This window comes from Papilio machaon, chromosome 25 (assembly GCF_912999745.1).
Source record: "Papilio machaon chromosome 25, ilPapMach1.1, whole genome shotgun sequence".
Taxonomy (NCBI): domain Eukaryota; kingdom Metazoa; phylum Arthropoda; class Insecta; order Lepidoptera; family Papilionidae; genus Papilio; species Papilio machaon.
Window position 1 is genome coordinate 168,122 of NC_060010.1, and position 26,282 is coordinate 194,403.

The window sequence follows — 26,282 nt, forward strand, 5'->3', positions numbered from 1 at the left end:
TATGCCACACAACCCGCGTCCTGCAGCGACGTGCTCATAGAATTACGTAATGAACGTTTATAACAATAATTATGGGAATGGTTACACAGTTTAGGAACTGTTGTAAAACTATGAAGCAATATTCCTAGATTTATTTACACAAACAATAACTAACGCTCATGTAAACTGCATCTGTCACCCAGCAGTTCTTGACGCGACCCCGCGCGGTCGTTCTGCGCTGGAACACCTGAAACAAGTGTACAACCATTTCAGTAGAAACACGACACTTTGTCTTAACAATTACGTAGCTGAACTTGATCCCGCCTGCACATTCACCTCGTAAGTGTTGAGTAGTTGCAAGTCGCCGCTGTAGACGCCGACCCGTCCCCCGCGCGTCACACACACGTAGCAGAACCTGTCCCCCACATGCAAGCTCACTAACTTCACGATGCACTCCCTCTGTAACGTATAACAACCAGCAATGTAACGTGGAGAAAAATATGATTACGCAACCGACACATATCTATCTAAGATATGTTTGAAGTCAAGCAACCCAACCCGGATTGGGCCAGCGTGGTTGTATACTGCATAGTTACCACTATAGAGAGTCCGACGTACCTGTGCATGTGGCAGTCGTGAGGGTTTGTGGGCGAGTGCAGGAGCTCGCGGGGGCCGCGGGGCCGGCAGCAGGCGCGCCAGCAGCGCCGACCAGTGCACGCGGCCGCTTCGCAACGGGTCCAGCGCCACGCACAGCTGCCGCGCATGTGCACTGTACTTGTGACCACCTACAAGATGCATAATTACATAGACATTTACAATATTATCGTTTCTTTAGGTCATCAAAGATTTGAATAAATCAAAGATTTTCTGTAGCCTTCAACAGAAGGCTTCTAAACATAGAAAATCTCGTTCAATCAATACGTGTTGATTGTATCGCAGATAATTGGGAGATATTTTAAATTCCTCGTCTTCTCTCGCAATATACAATATTTACCGAATATCTCATCAATGGCGGCTACGAAGCTGTCTTCATCAAGCCACAGTGCGTCGGTGGGGGCTGCGGGCGGATCGGAGGTAGCAAACTCCACCCCCTCTTGCAGCGCCGCCGCCACCATTGCTTCTTCCACCTTCCTGGTTAATGAGTTATTTTGCGACTTTTTAACTAATAATTAATTTAAAAAACTGACTGATTGTATCCATAAGACATTTGCCTGGGAAGTATATAAAATAATTAACACCTCTCAAAACTTCGACCCAGGTCGCATCGTGTATACTAGACAGATAGTGACAATAATCTGTAGGATTTTCAAACAAAAAGCGCACGCGACCGTGACAGGACTCGAACCTGCAATCTTCGGATCCGAAGTCCGACGCCTTATCCATTAGGCCACACGGTCATATATAATATTATTATAAACATACAACCGACGAGAATTTTAACCAAAAACCTTTCAAAAATATTTCATTATTATAGACAAAGCTAGTAGATGTCTTCGTCCCTTGATGAATGAAAAGACAGACTAATGGTAGATCTTTCTTTATAATAAGATTTACATTGATTTGTTTACAATGTTGACAATATTAATTTAAATATTTAGAACTAGCTGTCGCCCGCGACTCGCAAACTTAATAAGTAGCCTATGTGTTCTTCCAGGCTATGTTAAATTACATCGTCATCTGTTGAGCCGTTTTGTCGATACCTTCTAACAAACATCCAACCATCCATTTAAACATTTACATTAGTAATATTAGTAAGATTCATCTTAATTTAAGGATCGAATCATCGATCGAAGTACTAATACTGAGGTACTAAATTATATCACCAATACAAAGTAAAGCATTGTAAAAATACTTGTATAGAAACACATGATCCCACAAATTTTATTCAGAATAGAGACATTTCACTGTAAGTAACGTTACCTTACCTATTAACATTGTGTTGCACCTGCCGACCCCGCTTGAAACGTCGCCGCAGTTGTGTGAGCGCGGCGGGCGACATCTTGCGGAGCAGCTCGCGACACAGACTGTCTGTCTCCTCGTCCTCACTGAAAATTATAAAACGTACAATGTAAGGAAGTGGGCAGACGACTAAAGAGTTGCTTAGTTACTTCATTTAAATAATTGATAAAATATTCAGTAAAGATATGCTTGGAAGTGCAAAGATGTTCATTAGTTATGAAATAAAGAAAAAACATTTATTACCTCAAATAAAATATAAAACACATACAACGCTAAACTTTGACAAAGCAAACAAAGGCATTGTTTGTGTTAAAATGCTGCTATAAATATAAAAAAACCTACCTAATAAACCAATTAATATAAATATAGAGGTTGTTTCCCGTTGGACCGATCGACAAACAGATCACAGGTTCAACAGGAAAACAAAATAAAATGTTAAGTAAACAATAATACTTACGTAGATAGACTTTCATCTGATAGACTTCTCACGGAGTAGCTTTTCTCGAATATCTCCGAACATTCCTCGTTTAATGATTTCTGAGATTTTATAGACATTTTTAACTCAACAAAATGTTGCTCAAAGAAAATATGATGAAACACCTAGAATTGGATTATTGTTTTATCAATAAAAGCGAACAGCATTTCTTGGCCATTCATAAAGCGCCATCTAGTGTCACATAGACGATACTTTAAACAGTCAGTTTAACATTTCAGTTGAATAAGTCAATTTATTTATAGATGGTGCAATAGTAGATTTTATAGGTGGTATAAGTAGTTGATTTCGATTCAAGCTTTTCTGTTAACAAAATTACTTTTTAAAAGTCCAATTGAGAATTGCTTGCTTGCTTCTGTAATAACGCAAAGAAAAAAAAGATTTTCGTTTTTAAATTAAAAAAAAATAAAAGTAACGCGACATCTCTGGGCGAGTTGCTAAAGTAATTCTGTTTCAAAGTTTTAATTGTTCAGAAATTGTTCGTTAGGTGGCGCTATTCTAAAATATAAGTTTTTGTGTAAACTCATTAAAACTTTTAATTATTGAGATTGTTAACTAAAATGAAATGATTAAATAAAACACAAGAAGAACATTGTCTATTTTATTGTTTGTATATATTAATACTTAGACCTAAAGTAATGCGTATGCTAGCTACATGCCGGCTGTACACGAACCACTAACAGAACATTAAAATACACATGTAGTACCAATGCAATAAGTACGTTATACTTTGTATTTATTTCGCCTCTTAATTTTAAAATTATTTTAATTTTTTTTCCAGATGCATTATTGGTAAAAATTAATTTTCAATTTTGTAAAAAATTTTATAACACAAGATTGTAAATGTAAAAATGTATGTATGTGTATTTAAACGTTCCATAGTTGTAAGAATTTGACAAATATAATATACAATAAATAAAAGAAAATTAAATACAGATACAATTTGAATAAAGATCCACTGTCGATATAGTAACAGATAATAAATGAGATTAAAAAAATCTAAAGTTTATTTTTACGAAATACACTGCCACCATTACATACCTTTTTTATAATACAAATAATTTAAAAATACATGCGGAAGTCTAATTGATTTAAAATAAATCCTTGAAGAAACATAAATGCTTTTATGTATTTAAACATTTTTAGAAGGTTATTTATCTTAAAGTAATTTGTTACTTTAAACATTACGTTATTTTATTTTATATCAGACCACAAATAATACGTACCTTTGGTTTCCGAGTTGTTTAATTTTACTGACATTTACTTGAATGTGGGTCCCGAAATTTTAGAACAGGAAAGGTAAGAAAAAAACAATTATTTTTTTAAATATCAATGAAAATTATATCATTATAATGCGACAAAAATATTTGGCTAGTTTTATCAGGAAAATATGTTAAACGTGTGACTATTTTTTTATTAGAAATGTCACACGACAGGTGGCGGTAGTGAGCCATTGTGTTCTAGGTGCATTGTGTCCACCGGGTCAGATAACTTTGCAGGACTATATTATCGGAACCCACAAATAAATAGGAACTATGAACCACTTTCGACTAAAATTACAGTAATTATACACAGAGTGGCCGCAACTTTACTGAAAATAAATCAAACTTCATTAATTAACTTCTATTTCACATTCTCACACACAAACATTAGTTCGGTTCGTTAAATGTTTCGTATACGAAGTTTTACATATATTTTTTACATTTATATACGAATAAAAAAAATGAAAATATTGATAGTAAATGTAATTTTAATCTCAACAATTATTTATATACATGAATTAAAATAAATATTAAAAAGTAAATAAAGAAAGATCTCGAATACATTTCAGATTCAAATCGAAATATGTTGTAAAATAACATCAAATAAAAGGTATTTAAAAATATTTTTAAAGAACTGCGTTTGCTTGTTGTTTATTAACATTTAATTCTAAATTATTTTATGAGTTGGAATGTTTTGTAAACTACAGAAACAGAACATCTCAAACAGTAACATGTTCAGTTACAATGTTACTCTAATCTATAAAATATTCAATAATTACTTACAAATAAATATATTACGTTTACAAACTAACGTTATAATTATTATTGTACGAACGCGTATACATGTATTTTATATGAATACAGCTAAATGTTTGCTATATTTAAAGTCTTCGGACATTTTAAACGAAGATAATTTTCATATTGCCATAAATAATATACGACACAGTCGTCAATAGAGAAATAGAATAATGCTTCAAATTACCATAAAATAAAATAATATTTTACTGTTTCATTTAAAAGGGTAACACTTTTTTTATTGTAAAACAATCAAATAAATTTTACCAAAGTTGCAAAGAATCGGGGTAAATTTCCATTCATCAATATTCCTTTAGTTGTTTCAACAATTATAATTGTTGCGACAACTTGTTAACCACAACGCGCTAAATGTGACTGTAATGTCGGATCATTAATCCGGTTTAGTTCCTACTTTTGACTGACTAAAAGTGGACCAATTACATTAAAGTGGAAAACACCCTCTCGATGGTTGTCGGCAATCTGTTTAGTTGATGCAAGCCCGAAAAATATTTCTTTCCTGAGATGACGCCTTCCTCAGGATAACGAATAAAAGTTAGAAGTCTATGGGTATGTTTGTTGGTGTCCGTGTGATGAGCGGGATGCTGTCGGTCAGTAGACGAGGCGATGTCGGAGGTGGTCAGTAGACGGGGCGATGTCGGAGGTGGTCAGTAGACGGGGCGATGTCGGAGGTGGTCAGTAGACGGGGCGATGTCGGAGGTGGTCAGTAGACGGGGCGATGTCGGAGGTGGTCAGTAGACGGGGCGCTGTCGGAGGTGGTCAGTAGACGGGGCGCTGTCGGAGGTGGTCAGTAGACGGGGCGATGTCGGAGGTGGTCAGTAGACGGGGCGCTGTCGGAGGTGGTCAGTAGACGGGGCGATGTCGGAGGTGGTCAGTAGACGGGGCGCTGTCGGAGGTGGTCAGTAGACGGGGCGATGTCGGAGGTGGTCAGTAGACGGGGCGCTGTCGGAGGTGGTCAGTAGACGGGGCGATGTCGGAGGTGGTCAGTAGACGGGGCGCTGTCGGAGGTGGTCAGTAGACGGGGCGATGTCGGAGGTGGTCAGTAGACGGGGCGATGTCGGAGGTGGTCAGTAGACGGGGCTGTGCGCGTCGTAGTTGAGCTGCAGATATGGCGGGATGGCGGCCGACAGCTCGGAGGCGCGCCGGCGCAGCGCCGCGATGCTGTGCCCGCGCCACGACTGCTCCTCGCACTCGCCACCTCCTACATACATACAAATACTTTTAGTAGAGCTGATATATGTCGGTTGGTCCTTGGAAATCATTTCATTGTAACTGAAAGCGCACGAGGTACCAGGGTGACATGAGGTGTGCGGAGGTGTGTAGAGTAGTGCATACCTGGCGTGCCGGGCGAGGCGGTGTTGCAGTGCGCGTGCGGCGAGGCGGGCGAGCCGTCCAGCGCCCCCCCGTTGCCTCCACCCCCGGCTCCGCCGCCCCCGCCCCCGCAGTACGACATCATGGAGTCGCCTGCAACAAGACCATAAAGTTAACAAACCTTCCTCAATGCACTAGGAATAAGATTAGTTTCTAAATAGGAAAATATTGTGACAATTAACGTGGTCTACATCTAACAGTGTTTTGCAGTCCTGATGCTTTGTAAGCGAGATAACGGATGAGGTGAGTGACCTATAGAGTTGAGCGGGTAGTGTTGGTACTGCTGCGCGGGCGCCAGGTCTGCGGCGAGCTGCGGCAGCGCGCCCGACCCGAAGCCCGACACGCCCACGCCCATCGACACGCCCGACTGCGACAACTGGCCCAGACCTGTACAGACACAACACGCTTACTGTCATGATCTTTCATGAAATTTAATATTCTCTAAGTTACCGAAAATCTTGTATATTCTTGGTAATAAGTAAAATAAATTTATTGTATAAACTCCTCAGTCATTCTTAGTTTCATAATTTGTTTTAAACATAGTACAATACATTGAGAAATAACAAGGTTAATAGTCTCACCGGAGGGCATGGACCAGGGCCTGTCGGCGAAGACGCCCGCCCCGCAGACATCTGGGGCGCCGAAGGGCGGGAGTCCATGCGAGGGCAGCAATGCCCCGGGCGAACGGAACACGTTCGTACTCTTCTTGCGCTTCTTCCACTTCGCCCGACGGTTCTGGAACCAGACCTGCAACCGGGGGAGGAGATCAACAACATGCAGTGTTGTATGTGACAATACAACCACATACATTGTTGTCCTACTCCTTTCTATAGGCCCTTATATCTGAATTCACAACCGTGTTACAGATACAAAATTCATTTCTTTTCTGTTATTTAGATTCAGGTGACCGTTTGCTCCTTTGCCACTATTTGACATATAAAAAAACCGTAGCTTGTGCTACGAAAGCGTAGATGTTCACTAATTGTAGTAGTCAGAATCTTTTTAAAACATACTTCTGGTTTAGCTGCACGTTAAACTTTAACAGTATATAATTCTCTCTTATTCATAGTCTCGAAAATAATTGTTCATTTTAAATAAAAATCTACTAAAGTTAAAAATGGTAATATAAAGAAAAATGAAAGAAAACAAACAGTGACATTAAAAAAGCAATACCAAAAGTTTGTGAAACCTGTAAACGACACATTTAAAAATAAAAGCCTGTGTGTGAGAGAGAGGGAGCGATAAGTGAGGGAGCGAGAGGGCAGTACTCATTTGGCAACTGTCAGAGACAAACTCTATTATTTATGGGCGATCGCGGAGTCAGGGAAGCGCGGGGAGAGCAGCGGGCGACTGTTGCAATGTTATCTTTTTTTTTACTATTTTGTTTTACTTGTTTTATCGTACGAAAATCTTGTTCGAAACAACTTGTGTATGACAGGACGATTGGATTCTGGACATTTCAATTTAGAAACAAAATATGTAATTACGTAATCAAATAGTTGTTAGGCCATAGAATTTCTTTGTCATAGTCACAGAATATACCAGCAAAGTTTAATTAAATTTATCCGATGTTTACACACATCGTTTTAAAAGCATTAAAAACTAAAGATCAATCTCATCGCAACCATTTGTGAACCACTAGTCCATCCCTGGGGAAGTCGGGACCAGGCTGAAATCAATAACTCTTCCCCGGGGCGAGCGATTTACGACTGATCCATACACATTAGTCAACTTCAGGGATAGTGACGATGGGTCGGCGGCAGATCTGCGGCGGGTCGACGAAGAAACGGCGGGTCGGGAGCTTAGCGACCCGCTCATCCTTCAATTTGCAAACATTGACTTGGGACCGTAAGCTTCCAGTTTGATTCATCAACGTTGGCAACGTAAGATAAACGACCAGGACAAGAAGTAAAAAAGATATAATGATAACTGTCTCATGTCAAAATAATAGTTATCAGATTCTGAACTCATTTTATTAATTGTAGTTGTTTCTAAATCACCTTCATATCATTCTGATATACATTGCAAATGTTAGTAATCTAAGATATCCTAGGAATAGAAGATATCATCGAAGGGGAAAATTTTACATTAAATACGAAGTAATGTAATTAATACTTATTCTAAATTCGAAGAAAGCTAGGTCAGAGTCAAACACTATCTCAGAAAATGTAACCGTAATTTTAATGTGCAAAATGTAATTCGCGTGATGTCGATAACCTCCAAATTCATATTCCATTATCACCGCTATGTATATAGGTATATAGCACCATCAGCTCGTAGAGGGTTTCGTCAGTGTTCGTGAGCGGGCGGTTAGCGCGAGGTGTTTGCCGGTCGTGCGCCACCGAACTATTGCTTCGTGTGGCGCAAAATGAACGCGAAGGCGGGGAATATATCATCTCCCATTTACTTTATTAGAAGTTTTATTATTTAATTTCGTAATTCTTAATTCCTCACCGTGGAAGAAACTTTTTTTTTAAGTGTACTGTTTAGACTGACGTCAAGTTTTTAAAAGTTCCGAAGAAATACAACTTTGTTGTATAACGTATTGAAACTGTTGTAAAATAAATTCCAACTGTCACATTTAATAGAGCATGGGTCCCCGCTATCTGCTATGCCTTACAGTATTGTTGTAGCCGCGAACACGTCGAGTAAACACGCCGGTCACGGCAGACGTTGCTACCCGCAGACGTAGGCGTGCTAACACGCGCCGAATTGCTGCCGTACGAGATGCGAGTGTTCAGATTATTCCATAGAATCTTATCTATTTACAGATCGAACTGTATCTTTATGGCTATGTAATAAATATGAAATACGGCTTAGGTTTAAATTTTAAAAGCAAAGAAACGAAAGAACGAAGTTAAGTTGTAATTAAGTAATTGGATAACAAACTTAAAATAAATCTTATTGAAAAATTAAATTAAATAAAGTCTATATTTAAATAAGGTTAACGTTTACATAATTATTTTATTGAAATTTTATTTAAAGACAATCAAAATAACCAACAATTTTAAATCGTTATTTCTTATAAATCCCTACAATAACGCGAGCGGATACCTGACAAAATCGCTAAAAATATCGTAAGCCCCGCGCTTACGGCGGCACGTTCGCGCCGTAAATATCACTTAGCGCCGCCCGCCCTGTCCCTTCCCCCGTACCCCGGCATGTCCCCTGTCCTGTCCCCCGCCCGCCCTCGCACTGCCTGAAGCTAAGCGACGCGCACAACCAATCGCCTCACTTTACGAGCCTCCGTATGCCACGTAAAAAGATTACGAGCCCGTTTTGTACCCGTTTATCTGCAAGTTGTCGATAAAAACCATATCGTCTTAGAAACTAGTCAATTTCATGTCTGTAACTAAACGCTTATATAAATTTTACAGTGTTTTAAAATGTTCTTTATTAAAATATATACAGAGAAGTAGAGATATGATTGTGATCAAACATTTTACACTATCATAATAACACTTTGCTATGTTTAAACACCAAATATATTCAAAAGAAAAAGATTTTTAAATGAATTTACTGTTTGTTATTTCTTCACAGCGGACGCGGACTCAAAAATGACAAAAAATTCAATACTACCTACTAGCTAACATATTAGGTATGCGATATATAAAGATTAATTCGAAAAGCCGAAATTATCCAGTAAAACATTCTGAAGAAAACGAACCTGACACGTCTCACTCTACCAATCTAATCGGTCAAGACGTTTAGTACACTGACGTTCAGTTAGTTGTTTATGTCATTACTAGCTGTTGCCCGTGACTCCTTCCGCGCGCAATTAAAGTGTTTATCCAGATTATGATTTACATCTTTACCAAATTTCATCTACATCCATTGAGCCCTTCTTGCGATATTAACCAACAAACATCCATCCAAACCTTCGCATTTATAATATTACTGAGATTAGCTGTCCCATGCGGATTCCATCCGCACGAAATGAAATTACTATCCTATGTGTTCTTCTAGACTATGTTCTATGTATAATTTCAGCGTGATCCGATTGGCTGCTCTGGAAAGACCTTCTCGACATCCATCCATCCAACCATCTAAACATTCGCATCTATAATGTAAGTAAGATTGTAAGAAGTAAGATTTTAAACTGTTACTTGAAACAAAAACAAATCTAGAAAAAAAAATTGAACGAAGTTTTTCATAGAATTTGCTCAATTTTTTTGCATGATTGAATATCGTTGTATATTAACTACAAAGCGTAGTGTAGTCAGGCGTGTTTGGAATGCGATATCTATCGATATATGTAAGTATATATCTCGGCACATGCCTACCGCCGCCCGCTCGATATATACGCGCGCACGCGTAAACCTCCCGCCTGTAGTGATGTGCGAATATCGATATTTTATTTACTTTAATAATTATGTAACTCACTATCGATAAAGTGAATCAGTTATTTTTATATATTATAATATTACAAATATATTATATATGTAGTTCTGTAGAGTGTTTTTGTCTTCAAGTAATATGGAAAATAGAGCAAATTTTTTCCATTTACATAGTAATACAAGAGAGCTTTGTTTAAAAATTATCTCTAGAACGTGAAAGTAAGTAAATGTTAACTTTATCCTCTTTTTAATGCGATATATGTTAGCAATAAATATTTTAATATTTTAAATGACATATATCGTATATTTTGTCGACAGTTAAAGATAGTACGCCGCGCCGCCCTAGCGCCCCGCCTGCCCTGTTACTTCCGCCTGGCTGGGCGGCCATGTAACACAACCTTTGTTCTCGCTATATCTCTACCTTAGTTATATACTGCCTGTTATATGAACTATTTTACCTCAATTTTAGATGTATCACAATTATATAATTATGTTTTATAACAACGCCTGAAGTACCTACATAGACCGGAAGACGAAGCATAGTGAAAAATCGAGACAAAAACAAACCGAAAATAAAGACTTTGTTAAATTTTTTGTTAGCTATTACCTTGACTAGTTAACGATTTAAAAATGAAAGTAATGTCAGTTTTATATCAAAGTTCGCTTCACTTTTGTGGCTTTGTGGAACAGACTTAAAAAGATAAATGTAAATGCGTCTGCAGCCGGTAGAATATACAATTTAATTTTAATAAAACTTGTCCGACAGAGGGCGCCCTTCAGCGAGGATTCAGCAACCGTTTGAGCAAAGTACGGAGGCATTTAATTACAGCCGCCCCTTGGCAGTGGGGGGGAGGGATGAACAAAATTGCAACTTTGTATTTACAAAAGAATTCTTTACGCTGCGATATTGTACTCTTATACAAAAACCTTCTAAACTCAGTTTGGCGGAATGATTAATAATGTAAATAAAAATAACAGTAAGTAGAGCAGTAAGTAGAGCTGTGTAATGATTTTTTTCTAGTTGAAGAAAACAACGAGCAAATATTACGCAAAAATTATGACAGCAAAGCAACTCTTAATAAATGTAAGACTACCGAGAAAGGTTGGGATGAGTATCAATCCACATTGACATTTACCGTTCGGTTCTGAGACCAAAATCTCTGTATAAAACATATCGTCATCCCTGTCATTATCTTTGAAAAAAAAAACAGAGATCACAATAGGTTTTAAACGGGGATTTTAGTGTCAGAAAGTCACGGTCAGTCACAATCCGCGGTACCGTAAACTTTTCTCTGTGGTATAATTGTAACCACTCCATATCGGATAATGAAAATTGTACTGAATGAGTAAATTCAAATAGAACGATTCACAAGTTAAATGAAGACAAAACAATTTCGTATTTATGTCTGGAGTTGCGCGCCTGCTCGGAGATCCGCGGCTTACGACTTGTACGACAATTGAAAGCGGCTCACGGCGCGGTACGGCGCACAGCTCAGGACGACAGCGGCTGACACTAATTAAATGCCTGACAACCTCCTCCCCCCCACGTCCCGCATCCCCCGTAAAACCAACCCGCCCCCTCCACCCCGGGACTCCATCCTAGATGCAAGAATCTAGGATATACGTCACACGAAACAAAATTGTGATTTATAAAAAAACAATTGAATTTCCTTCGCTTTGGAAGAATTGGTATGAAAAAACAAAAGCGAGATTTTAAAGTGGTTTGGATATTGGTGTTTGGCAACGTAATGTCAAACTTTTCAGAGGTTTCTCGTGAACATCTGAGTGTTACAGTAAGTTCAAAGAATAAAATAAATGAGTTTTGTGCCCTATTTGCATATCTCCATAGACGAAATAGAATCTTACATTGTGTAATATTGAGTATTATAGGGTCGTCTTAAAAAGTTGACAGAAGTGTACTGCTTGGATATAGAAGGAAGGAATTGATCTGTTAAATTTTGCGTTACAAGCATGACTTTTTATTTCAAAACGATTCATAAAAATAAAATAATAAGTTAATTTGAATATAAACAGTATCAACTGCTTAGAGTTGTATCAGTAGGACAGATGCGCTATGAGGGTAGGCGCAGGGCGCTGGGCGCTAGGCGCGTGTGGGCGGCGAGGTGGGGTCGTCCTCGGGGACTGTTAATTCATTTCGCATGTCGCCGCCGCGGAGAGCGCTCGTGCTTAGTGCATTTCCTTGTCGCGCTCCCGCGGGATTTGACACTAACATTCTGTGTATCTATTTCTTAAATAATTTTCATATCTCTGTAACAACAAACGCATTACATTTTAATTTTATTAAGGCTGTTTTGATTAGTAAAATTATACAATGTTTCTTCATAACTCGGTCATTGTCTATGGCACTGTTTAACTGAATTTTTACTTCTAAAAATTCTTAATAATTGTTATCAATATGATTAGGTTTCTCTTTCTTGTTTCTGTAAAGTAAAGTAAAACTTAAGTCTTTCTTCTATGCAAGTTTTTAAGAAGTAAATTTAAAAATTTGAGATTACATTTATAATAAGTTAAACAAATAACTAACGCTATGCTTAAATTGTAATGCGGTATGCATGGAGCAGGATTATTTTGTAAAATATTCTCGAATATTAAAAAAGGTAATAAAAGCTAATAAAAAAGGAGTAACATTAATAATAAAAGATTTGTTATATTAACAAGGCAGCGCCCCGGCGTGGGCCATCTCCCCCGCCCTAAGTACGCGCCCTCCGCAATGTGCTATATTGACTTTTAAATCGTCATCCTCACGCCGCGGCCGGCGGGGGGCGGCAGAATTAACGAGGATTACGACGCTCAATTAGGTGCCGGTTATTTTGTTGTTTCCCTTTGTTGATAATGTGGTTTACATTTTATCTGTTTGTAATTTAATTCGAAATTTAAAAGATATGAATATTGTTGACTATGGCTACTTTGGCTATTGTTGACTATAATATAATATTGAGCGCTGATTTTGTGTCACATAAAAATAATTGTGGAAATTGGACAAGTAGGAGTATATATAAGAAATAAAAAAAATAAAAAAAAGTAAAAGAAATATACAAACGAACTGAGAACCTTCTCCATTTTGAAGAATATTTCAATAGTTATAAATAAGTACATATGTACCTAATTGGACTATTGAAACTAAGTTATTTATGTGAATATAGCTTTATCCCGCGACTCCGTCAGCGCGGAACTATAAAAAACTTAATTTTTAACCTTCCACATTATGTTCTACATTTATGCAAAATTTGACCGAGATTCTAGCAGTTGTTCAGGAGATACCTTCGCACAAACATCCATCCATCTAAACTTTCGCATTTATAAAATTAGTAAGATTACTTGGAATGTAAATACTTAACCGTAAATATCCGTATTTATTAATTTATTTGATTTATTTTATACTTCATTTTTCTTTAGCATTTTTTCACGTGGTTAATCAAAAACCAGTATTCAGTGTTTAGACAGTGGTCATTTAGCAATGTCCAAGTCGCTCCTGTATCCCCCGGGATTCGAACCGACGACCGCTGACCCCAGCTAGTTATTAACCACTGCGCTCCCGTGTCCCGCCGTCCCCACAATGCCAGCCAAATTAACTCGCAACTGATCCTCAATACGTTTTTATTGCAAATGGCTGCGAATAATGCTAAATCACGGGGAAATCCCCGTAATGTCGGCTACGGGGCAATTTCGGGCTATATTTTTTCCCGGTATGGCAACATTATCTTTTATTGAGAAAAGTGTTCACGAGCTCTTTGTAAAGGACCAGTTTTTTGTATGACTTTTACCTATATATTAACGATGTTCTATGATCGTAAAACATTAGCTTTTAACCAACTTTTGTCTAAGATTCTTTGATTATCATGGTAGAAAAATAGAGATTTAGATAATGAAAAATGAAATGAATCTGATATCCATAAATATCAAAATACCAGAGTTACTGTAGTTGCGTAGCCAGTCGTTAGAGAAAGAATACGCTCTTTGGAATGCCACTTTAAGTGCAATTTAATAAAATCAATGCACGTTAGATAGATACGTTTGAATGTAATTTTTTTTATATATATTATAAGGCGGCAAATGAGTAAGTGGCCAACTGTATTCCCCGAAATGACGTAGATACGTTACCTACCTCTAATCGACGGAGGAGGAGACACACAGAAAGAGGATATTTCACCTTCCTATGCCTCCTCCATCAAATTCAATTCCTCTTCCCATCCTTTCCTTATAAGAAAAAGGTGGGAAGGGTAAAAAGACTAAAATTACACCTTCATCCTAGGTAATGAATGAACAGTAGTATAATAAACATAACACAGTCGTGATCAGTGCTGCGCTGTCGACTGTCGACAGATTATCGATAATAACAACACCTGGCGCAGGTGATCACTTTTTAATACATTTTATATCGTCCATTAGATAAATTGATGTTAGGGTTGGTTATTCGTGATTTATTATCTACACCACTTCATACTCGTATTAAATAACAATTACTAATCAACATCTAAAATATTACTAATATTATAAATTAAAGTTTAGATGTATGGATGTTTGTTAGAAGGTATCTTCAGTACGGTTTGACAGATCTCAATGAAATTCTGCTCAGATGTAGAACATAGTCTGGAAGAACACATAAGATACTTACGAAGTTAACACTGTGCGGACGAAGTCGCGGGCTATATTAGCTATTTTCATCTTTAAGGCTATTGTTGAGTTTAACTATAAGATTAAAAAGATCATTTCACACACCAGTATCTAGCAAAGATAAATAGAAGTTTTCTTCTATAAGTTCCATCAAGCTGTGTGTTATCGGAGGGCCGGAGGTGGCGGGGCGGCGGGGCAGCGGCGCGGGAGAAGTTGGCACGTAACTTATTGGCTTAATAAATCTTAATACAGCGGCGGGCAGCGCTAATGCTCTCTAATGCTCTAGTGATGTTCCTATGTTTGAGTTACTAGGCCAATGTGTATACGAAGTTATACAATAGCTTGTGATTGGTAGGTAGAGAGGTCAATAATAACAATAATGAATTACATTTCAGATAACAAAGATCCATATAGGTTTAGTCTGAACTTGGGAAGCAGTGTAAGTAATTATTAAATAAACGATTTAGCATTTAGCCAATTTGTGATAGAGTGTTGCAAGAGATGAACACAATTTTAGTGGTGTGTTTGTTTTTTTGTAGAGTAGTTCAAAGTTATAACAAAAATTGAGGGAGACATTAGATCAGAATCGAGTTGCATTTCTTATGGAAATTCACAAGAGATGTAAAAATATTCGTTGGATGGTTCGGAATGTTGCAAATAAAAAATATACCTACATTAAATTAAGCAATTAATTACTATAACACTGCCTGTAACGTTGGTGGCGCAGAGGTTAAGCACTTTACTTGTAATCTACAGGTGCTATTGAGTTTTTTAATTTTAGATGTACAAATGCACATTTAACCGACGTTCTTACGATGAACGGAAACATTATGATGCAACCTCCTCATGTCTGCGAAGAAATTCAAAGATATGTGCCAATCAATCCGCACTGGGCCAGCGTGGTTGACTATGGCCTAGTCACCCCTAACTTATATAAGGTAGGCTCCGAGCCCTTCAGTGGGATTGTATAGTAGGCTCATGATAATAACATGTATCTTTTTAAATTGCCTAAGTAATAATTAAAGGTATTATTATTCATAACAAAACGTATGTTTTACATCTTAAAAATTGGAATTTATTCAATGAAGAAAACAAATTTACCAACACTAAAACATACCGGTACAGGCAGACAAAATCAGCGTTCGCTACAATAAACGCTTCCATTTAGTAAATGAGGGCCAAAAAGAATTCACAATGTCCGGAATAATTTATAATGGAAAAGTATCGTCCCTTGTAGTCCACTTATCAGATGTCCAATTGTACTGAATATAAAATGAGCGTTTATTTCCATCGATGTTTCTGTTGTCAGTTGTGTGGTACATCACTAGAGCTATGCATCTTTTTAATAATGAAAGGCTTTAGCAAGCAGAGTGCGAATGACTGGGGGTTGTTTTTTTATTTATTTTTATTTGACACCGCGAAATTGTGCCGCAATGAATTTATAATGCGTTTAATAATGCATTGGATTTTAATACAAGAGATTTTTTTATAATTATAAATGTGCGTAGCAAGTGTTTGCTTCTGTAAGTTATTTAAAAAAATGTATGTCAACTATCTATTTGGTGCAAGTTAATTAATTAAAAAAACTATGAAATTTTCAAATAAGTAATAACTAGCATAATGATAGACACTTAAATCTAGACATAGTTCTAGATTATTTAATATTCGTATTCAAATAATGTAATACAAACAACTAAGAAAACTGATGCATCACAAAGAGCGAAGTTCTCAAACAAAGGTTTTTTGGTGCGATTTCAAATATTTTATTGTTGTGCTAAAATGAGAGCGCATTGATTTGTGAGCGAGCTTTGATCGGCTCGCACTTTGCAGATGTTAAAATGTTGAATCAACAAACATACACTGATACTGTAAACTCCATTATACTTGACCGGAACTAAGATTGAGAATAATGCCCTTCGAAACTAATACTGTATGGTTGCACCTCTAGAATCGCATTGCGCGCTCCGTACAAACAATGTTGAATCGTCGACGCTCGTCATCTATTCGGTCTTTACAGGAATAGCGACTACATGTCAACTGTATAGATTTGCTACGCCATCTTGGAAATCGCCACAACAATCTTAACAAACACTGTCAGTTGCGAGCGACTGGCTTTGGTGATGACAGATAGAAATGTCGGTAATGCCCGCTGTATTTGTATCCCTACAGCTTTGTATTGTGTAAGTCGCTTAGCAACTGAACTCGCCGGGTTACGAAGACTTACATTGCTCTGTGTACGAAGGTCCTAAGTCTTCTTTCTTTATTAATGGTATTACAAATGAACGTTTTATTTTGTGTTTAACATGTAACATGGCTATCGCCTTCTTTACATCGCAAAAACTATCTTATTAATAAAAGTATTTTAAAATTGTACTTTTTATCTTTAAAGACATTGGTGATGTAATCAGAATATAGTATGCAATTTATCTAAATCAAGATGTTAATGATTAACGTATCAAATCAACTAGTTACTTCAAATCATGGGAAACGCTTCCTCTCCTTTTTAAACTCCATGTACCTTGAATGTTAACTACAAAAGCAGCGAGCAAATAATTCAACAGAAATCATTTCGTTTAAAATCTGCTCCGTTTATCAATATTTATTTTGAACTGAACTAATATTTGTTTCATGGAAAACATTTAATAGAATCAGAGTCCAAGTTTTACACAATACAATGTTATTTGTGCGCGAAGTCGGCGTGTTTGCGACGGTGTCACGCTTCGGTTCTCGGCATGTTTGTACGCAGTCTTTTATATAGTGCGACATATATACTCCGATACTGATATATATAACTCAGTGGTCAAGATGAGGTACGGCCACCGGGCCGGTCGTGAGTTCGAATCATTCGACTACTGTCTAAATCTCAGCCGAGAAAATGTCTGTTGAAACTTTGAACTAGTTTGTTAATGTATTTTTCCATATTATCAACTTAACTACGCACTACTAGTTTACAATAACAATCAACTACCTTATAGAAATTATTCGCGTTCTATCCCACACACGCTGTTTAATATTTATAAGTACACTACACATACGAGTAAGTTTGTGGCCATTCCATGAGTCATCAGGTGATGTGATCATAAACATTATACCAGTAGCTCTACCACTGTATAAAACTAACTTTATGGCCCCACAATAATAATCACTTTATTCATCTTGTGCCGACTTTTACTTTTTATATTAGCACTGGGTGTAAAGTCGCCGCGGTTTGTTTAATTCAATTAATATTTACTACTTTCTATTTATTTATCCTCAATAGAAGAAGTAAATTAAGATTCGTTGGTTATTTTGAATTTAGTGCTGTTCTAACTATTCGTAGAATTCAAGCAATAAGGTGTAAGTAAAAAAATAATCTCAAGCTCAGTAAAATATTTCTACTTTCTCATAAAATGTCTAAGCAAGAAACAGTTAACAGCATTCAAAGTTTAGTTTGACAAAGGAATTAGAACATACACCGCTCTCAATCGCTACCACTCTATTGTCCGTTGAAAGGCAAACCTAACGTTTCCATATAATTAAAGGGCCACGAAACAGTAGCGTTTTGTGTGTGGCGGACACACAAACAGACGCACAATCACATACACTCTTGTACGTTTTGTGTTGAGGCAGAAGACGGGCGACGGGCGGCGTGCGGCGGGCGGCGGGCACTTCGCGCCACACTGTGACATTCTTCCGCGGACCATACTATTTATTTATTGTACCTCGAGCTTTTTTGTACGGCTACTTTTTTAAAAAATACTCCCAAGGTGCAAGGTTAGCTCTGTTTGTACAGAACTACGGACTATGGACTAGTTGCTCGATGTTTTGGGTTCCGTTATAACTTTGGGAAAGATATTTGACTTAAATGTTATTTATACTTTTGGTTTGTTTAAATTTCTGTTTCATCATAATGTTCATTGGTTGAAAACATTATTTCCAAATAGAGTAAATAACAGCTAATAATAATAATAATAACAATGGTTAATTGTATCGACTAATCTTATTTCAGTAATTGTAATAAGCCTTGCGTGAATTACGGTTTTTTTTTGTGTTTTATATAAAATATACGGAACCGATAAAAAAAAATTTAACGTCATTAAAAATATTTCTCAGTACTGAACATCACTAATAAAAGGTTGTTCGGTGAGAAAACATCGCGCGGTCGTTGTTGAAACGAATTAAAAAATGTTGGTTTGTATAGAGCGCGCTGCCAACACCAAAAGGCGCGAAAATTTAATAAAAGAAACTATTATGGCTGACATCAGTCGCGAAATCGTAAACCTATTGAGTCGAACTATTATATTGAAGTGATACTGCACGGTGTTTGAAAAGAGTTCGTCTTGTGTTTTATGATTTGTTTATTGTAATAGTTTATTAGTTATAAAGTTTTTAATAAATGTATTTTTGGAGTCAGTAAATACTATATCGTCGAACCTGGAAAAGCGAGTTCATTTGTTTTTCACTAACCCGAGTTTCTCGCTTATGGAGGTCGACTGTCGGAAAGGACAATGATGGGAATCGCTTATGCAAGTTTCGACTGTATTATAGGAGGCGTAGTAAATATTTTGCCCAGAAGATAGAGTATTAAAATACTCTAAGGAGACCAGAGTAAAAATTAATAATGATTGATATGAAGATATTTACAAAAGGATAGCCTACATTTAATTCATAATCTAGCTAAGACTTAAAGAATGGAATCAAATAAAGAAAAACATACATATTTCAGGAGGACTATGTAACTCATTTACAAAACTGTTGATAAAGTAAAAATAATGAAAAGTATCCGTCCATAAGATGCATCATTAGAGAAACAGTGTGAACATAATAAAGTAAGATTAAACAAGCAGTAATACATATTCATTGACTGGGGCAAGACGCTACCGGAAACCAAACAGAGTGCGTTTGAGATAATACATTTAACATTCTCACAATGGTCGGGTAATAGGAGCCAAATCAATAAGATAATACTGAAGTTAACGATACATTGGTAACTATAAAATTCAATCGGATTCTTGTATGACATACGGACGTTATGTTTGAAGAACTTTTCATGTGTCCATTATATCGAAGTGTATAGATGTTATGACATGTGTCAAAATAGTTTTGGACACTGCTGTTTTGACCCGGTTTACAAGGGGTACTTTGCGCCCGAGTACCAGTTACAAAATTTATAATTAGCAACAAGGGCGCCTGATTAATATTCGCACAGGGCAAACGATAAAGTTAAACGTTACGCATTTCAGTGTTATAAGATAGAATTACGTTATACTAATTATATAAATATCTAGCTTTATTAAAACTTTTAATTTAGCAATTCATGAGACTTTAAATTTACGTATTCTTCTAATCTTGTCTGGTAATTTATATTATTTCTTGTAAAATTTTGTAGTTCCCAATCGCGCACGGCCGTGTGTATCCCGCGTTAACGAAATACAAATATTAGTGAGCGCGCGACACAAATTAAGCCTAATGTCTAACGCAAAGTATAGTTACGTTTGAGACTAAGTGCTTGGACAAAGCGATGTTTAGCGAAGAGTAGCCGATACAGTGGCTGTATTGTAAATCTTCGACCGATACTGTGAACACAACTCGTTAACGACGTTTATCCCGAAGTGTTTGGATAATAATGAGATTAAACGCCGTATTTAAATTTTATTTTGCATTATTATTGACGATTAGCGGATATCAGTGAGCGGAAGTGTCTACCGGATATTGTCTATATTCAACAATTTTGCAACAATGTTTGTACAAACTTTTACAATAGTAAATAAACTTGAATCTGTCTAAGTACATATAACATTTACATAGCTTTTCTATTAAAAAAATATTATGTTTAAAGACGGACATTAAATCACTGACTAAGTTACTAAAAAATGAATTTACGTGTTATACATTCGCCCATAACATCAATCATTTAATAAGAAAAATGTTATGAAATCCAAAATGTATATTGCTAAGCGTTTGACTTCGACTATCATTACCAGTATTTAAAGTACACATACGAGAAGTGAGTTGAAGGCGATGTATATCACGTCATTTGAAGGTTGTATCAGGTAGAAGGCCTCGTGAAATGTGTCGTTGTGGTGCAACTTTTGTATGCGACGTGCGAAGAGGGTGTATCGCAAGGCTCACTATTAGGTCCAATGTTATAGTTTTTATTTGATTCTTTTATTTTTTTTTAAAGACCGGCGGATATCGGTGAGGGATACTGTTTGTATAACTTTATGATGACTAAACTATTTTTTATTCACTGCTTTTTTTAACTTGTAATATACTAAATGGTTGACAATTTCTCTATATCAAAAAGAGTTAAGTAGTTAGTTACTGGCATTTTTACAATTGCGAAGATTTGCACGTTCCGGAACGACGAAATTAGAAAATCTTTGATAAATAGACGGACATAAATTTGATTTGGAATATGAATAATAAAGTCGACTGACCTGCACCCGACTCTCCGTTAGTCCGATGCGCATCGCGATCTCCTCTCTCATGAAGATGTCAGGGTAGTGGGTCTTGGAGAAGCAGCGCTCCAACTCGTTCAGTTGTGCCGGTGTAAACCTACGACACAACACATATCTAAGTGTTGTACTCTAAAATAAAATCTTTAAACCCTATCAAATCACATGAACAAAAACACAGGGCGATAACGAAAAGATTAAAAAATCTTTCTTACCTCGTCCGATGCCTCTTCTGCTTGGTGGGCTTGTCGCTGTCGGAGGCGGCGGATGGCATGCTAACCGGTACCGTCGCCATGTGCCCCCCGTGCCCCCCGTGCGCCCCGTGACCCCCGTGCGCACCGTGCCCCCCGTGAGCTCCAGCCGGCTGTTGAGACTGTTGCTGAAGCAGCCCGCCTGAACACACATAAAAATTTGTTCACAATAAAAGTTGGTATTTTACTCTCCTACTTATTGACACATATCATAACGGTTAGGATACGTCATTCTACGTAAAGTTAAGAACATAACATACACATTATGTAGTTGACAGTTCCATTTGGATGATTTATATTAACCTTCTAATTCAAGAATAAAACAATGTGGAAAAAACGTCCAGTGTACGTATAAAATGTCCAGATTTGTTTTTATCTTAAGCTAGTTTATGCGACTTAGGAGAAAGACCAACGTTACATCTGGAAGTTTTTGTGTAATAAGCAGGTGTCTGTGTTGAGCTCGTTTGTCTTGCACATCCAGATGTATCAATACTAGCAGATATAGAATGTACCTTGCAGGTGTTCGTTGCGTATGTGTGCGAGATGCAGGCGCGCGCCCAGCGCATGATGCGCGCGCTCGCCCTTGCCCTCCAGCTGCTTGTCCTCGCCGCACGCCTCCTTGTGACCTGTAAAAAAAATAGCTCAAGTTACTCTCGAATAGATCGCATACGTTCGAGTAAAAGACCCATCGGAATCGGTCCAGCCGTTTCAGTGATTACACGAAACGGACGCGGAATTACGGACAGACAGACAACAACTTTAAAAATTGAATATTCGTTACTTTAAAAATTGAATACTTTTGTTCGCGAAATATGATTTTAATTTCAATGTAACATAAAGACACTCCAATTTTATAAGTAACTTTAATTAAATTAATGATGAATTTATGTAACGATAAATATATATGAGATTCATGAAATAAGGACACATTTGATATCTACATGTTTATGATTGAAAACGTTCCATTTATAAATCAAACGGAATGCACCGACCATTGAGAGCAGACATCGATTCTGCGGTTAGTGACCGCTCGAAATGAGCTAGCGCTGATTATACAAAATTATGAACTTGGTACGACTAACCGTCGGATTCTAAAACCAAAATACCCGTTTAAAACATATTGTAATCTCTGTTTTGTCAAACATAATGACAGAGATGATATGTTTTATACAGAGATTTTGGTTTGAGAAATCTACGGTTAAATGAAAATTTTATGCTAATAGTGACACTTCTATTGAAAAGATTTTAAGCTTTAACATTGGGTACAGCTTCAAAGCTTGAGTTCTCACCATTGGTAGAATGGAAATCAATATTGATTAAATATCTTCAAACTGAACTGACATATTGTTTTAAACCTTAAGATTTGGAAGCAAAAAAATATACTTCAAATTTGTATCGTAAAAGATTATTTGCTATGTTGTAAAGACTTTTTTTCTTATATTTATGAAGCTTTTAAAAAGAAACTGTTTAGTTTTAACACAGATTTTTTTGTTACAATACTAAGAAACAATAATGTACCAGAGATTCCATGCGTCATGATTCAACAGTGAGTCACGACGAAGTAGTACTTTTAACATTACATCTGACGTACATAACTCCTTCAATAGTTAGATTTCACTGAAGATACAAAAACATGTTATCTCTGTTATTTTTAAGGGAATGACAGTGACACAACATTTGTTTAGACTGTAGAAACCCACAGCCGAAGATGAGAATTACGATTTACAGCGATGGATAATTGTGGTAATTCCTGTTGCCGTTATTCCACCTGAATATTGAACACAACAAATAATTTATTACTAACTCTACATACAATCTAACTAATATTACAAATGCGAATGTTTAGATGGATGGATAGATGTTTGTTTGAAAGTATCTCCGTAACGGCTCAACAAATCTTGATGAAATTTCGCACAGATTTAGAACATAATCTGGAAGAACACATGGACTACTTATGAAGTTATTTTTTTTAATCCCAAGCGGACGGAGTCGCGGGCGACAGCTAGTAGTATATGAAAATAAATATTGTACTCAAAATTCCGTATTAACTCTAAAATGTTGTTACACACGAGTAGTGTATGGAGAAAAATGTCAGTTCAAAGTACTTTAGTATTTGTTATACTTAGTATTATACTAAGTATTCAATAACATTTAGCTAAGTTATCGTCTTCAGTAGGAAAAGTCGTAGCAAAACTGAGTGAAATTGCTAAAGTTAGATCCCACAGCCGACACCGATCTCCTTTACTGCAGTTTGACTTTTAACCACAATTCCAAACGGCGTCACGAATTGAAATTAATGTAAATACTTTGTAAAATAGAAACAAGAAAGCCCAAGCGTAAGCTCATTAAGAGGGTAGGTAGAGATTATGTATGTTTTGTCGCGCTTTTGTCACACATATTTCTTAAATACCTACTCATTTCTCATGAAACAACTGACGCGAGATTTATGACTTTCAACTGATTTTCAACTCAGAAACTGGCCATAAATAGTATCATTTGTGGATTTCAACATATGATCGAAGCAACGTATTATATAAACTCTATATAATTTAAAATTAAATATATTTTCACGTTTCAATTATCAATTCTTAGATAGTTGAATCAAGTGTGTATAGAAATAATCTTACTAATATTATAAAAGCGAATGTTTAGATGGATGTTTGTTAGAAAGTATCTCTAGAACGGCTAAACCGATCTAATGGCTAATGAAATTTGGCACTGATGTAGAATATAGTCTGGAAAAACACATAGGCTACTTATTATTTTTTTTAAATTCTACTCGAACGGAGTTGCTGCTAGTTTTCTATATTTATTTACATGGACAGGTTTATGTTAAATATTAAACTATTGCTGTTATTATATTTATATCCCGAAAATATTGATGTTATTATCCAGTGTCAACACGCTGTGATCCCGCAACACACAAACAAGCAGTTTTCACCCCAACGGCTCAGCGGGATTACATCGGATCATAAACTGACTTTAATGTAATCGAATCCCGTAAAATAAAACCTCTTGTCATCAACTTTCACTGCTCCTGGGGTTAAAGTTATTTGTCTCGTAGGAAAATAACTTTGTCTGTAAAACGTTGGTTATATTAAATACATATACGTTCTATAAATATTTTAGTTGTTTGTATAAAAAATAAAAAAATATATATTTTGCAAAGATTACATTCGTAGTGATAAATATTACATTGATATAATCAACCACTTTCAAATTTATTGTCTCACTAGCTGTCGCCCGCGGCTCTGTCTGCGCGGTATTAACAAGAAACTATGTGTTCTTCCAGACTATGTTCTACATCTGTGCCAAATTTGGTCAAGATCTGTTGAATCGTGAGTTCTGGAGATACATTTACATTTATAATATTAGGATAAGTAAATTTTTGTAACTATCTTGGACTCAGTAACTTGAATGTGGATATGAAGATAAAATAGGTATTATTTAAATTAAGATAACATCAGTACATCAATTAGATTATTTGAAAATAGGAAAGAAAAGTAAAATATTTATGAATAATTTTGAAATAAATTAATTAAGACATTAATTTTTTATCTAGCTTTCATTGATTTAAAGTCAATTAACAATTTAATTTAAAAAAATAAAATAAAAAAATGTTTGATAGACTCACCTCCTAAGGCAGTGGCGGTGAGGTTGTTGAGCATGGCCTCAAAGGGCCACCCCCGGCCACCCCCTATAGCGACATCTTTGTCCACACGAGCACACAAATCATTTGCTATATTCAACACTTGTAGTCTTCTTTAATTATAAAACAACACTTGCACACCAGTCCCCGCTCACTGCAGCCGCCCGCGCAGTTCCGCCAGAAACTTTACAAATATCAAACACTATTTGGAAAAAAAATACACCCATGAAAAAAGGGCAAATTCGCAACAAAAAGAGCCGGCGCTATACAAAACAATTAACGCTATATTACACCCAATTAGTTTTAATTACGACTCCGTTCAAACTTATTTACACACTTAATTTTTGTTATAAAATTAATATAACCCGTTTAGTATCAATTTGTATAAATTTGCAGTTTGATTGGTTCGCCCTTAGAATGGATCGTTTATTGTGCGAACGCCCGGCGGCCGACTGAGCGCCGGGAGCGCGCCGCCGCGCCATCTGCACCGCTACAGAGGAAACAACAAAACTACTTCTATCTTTTTTCAACATCAACAAAAAGCTCGTTCAGTATTCGTAGCTCGCGGCCGCCGTCGTCGCTGGACGACTACACTTTGTTTACCGAACATTGGAACAAACGAATAATCTATTATTTCATTCGTTCGCCTATTATTGATACGGTGCTCGCCTTCATGCAATATTCAGTGTACGACACAACTATACCTCTCTCTCTCACACACGAAGATTCCGAACTTTCCTGAGTATTCCTATCTCTGTCACGCTCGAGTTTTAAATATCGAACGTTTCGTATCTACCAATGGGATGGCGTAGAATTCACTTGAAGCCTTCCGAAGTGGGATCGTGATATTGAAATTTTATATGTATGTTGTTGGGCGGTCCGTCCGTTTGTATTAAAAAAGAACAAACAAAAGCCCGGGCCCGACGACCGGCGCCCGGCGCCCGGCTTCAGGCGGCTACACCGCTCAAAGTAAATAGGAGCGCTCGAGTCGAGATCGGCCGCTACAAATATTTTCAGTTGAATTTCATTTTGAGTGCGATTTCTTGTAAAGAATCGTTTAATTTTCGGACGCTACTGAATAAGGAATGCCGGAGGG

At 36.8% G+C, this 26,282-nt stretch overlaps 2 protein-coding genes and 1 non-coding gene across 3 annotated transcripts; all 3 read right to left on the minus strand.

The window, feature by feature from the left end:
• Positions 1 to 149: 149 nt before the first annotated feature.
• LOC123722405 lies at positions 150 to 2,493 on the minus strand. Its single transcript, XM_045684101.1, has 6 exons — positions 2,396 to 2,493; positions 1,905 to 2,024; positions 974 to 1,110; positions 598 to 764; positions 294 to 438; positions 150 to 226 (listed from the first exon to the last, which is right to left on the minus strand). The coding sequence occupies exons 1-6, from the start codon at positions 2,491 to 2,493 to the stop codon at positions 150 to 152; spliced, it is 744 nt and encodes a 247-aa protein (XP_045540057.1).
• On the minus strand, positions 1,304 to 1,376 carry Trnar-ucg. Its single transcript has one exon. It is a non-coding gene; the product is annotated as a tRNA-Arg (tRNA).
• Positions 2,494 to 5,060: 2,567 nt separating the features above from the next.
• Positions 5,061 to 25,625, minus strand: LOC106710385 (homeobox protein orthopedia). Its single transcript, XM_045684102.1, has 8 exons — positions 25,172 to 25,625; positions 22,050 to 22,163; positions 21,502 to 21,679; positions 21,269 to 21,386; positions 6,459 to 6,624; positions 6,130 to 6,264; positions 5,842 to 5,970; positions 5,061 to 5,707 (listed from the first exon to the last, which is right to left on the minus strand). Exons 1-8 carry the CDS (start codon positions 25,203 to 25,205, stop codon positions 5,574 to 5,576), a joined length of 1,008 nt encoding a protein of 335 aa, XP_045540058.1. The 5' UTR covers positions 25,206 to 25,625; the 3' UTR covers positions 5,061 to 5,573.
• Positions 25,626 to 26,282: the final 657 nt, after the last annotated feature.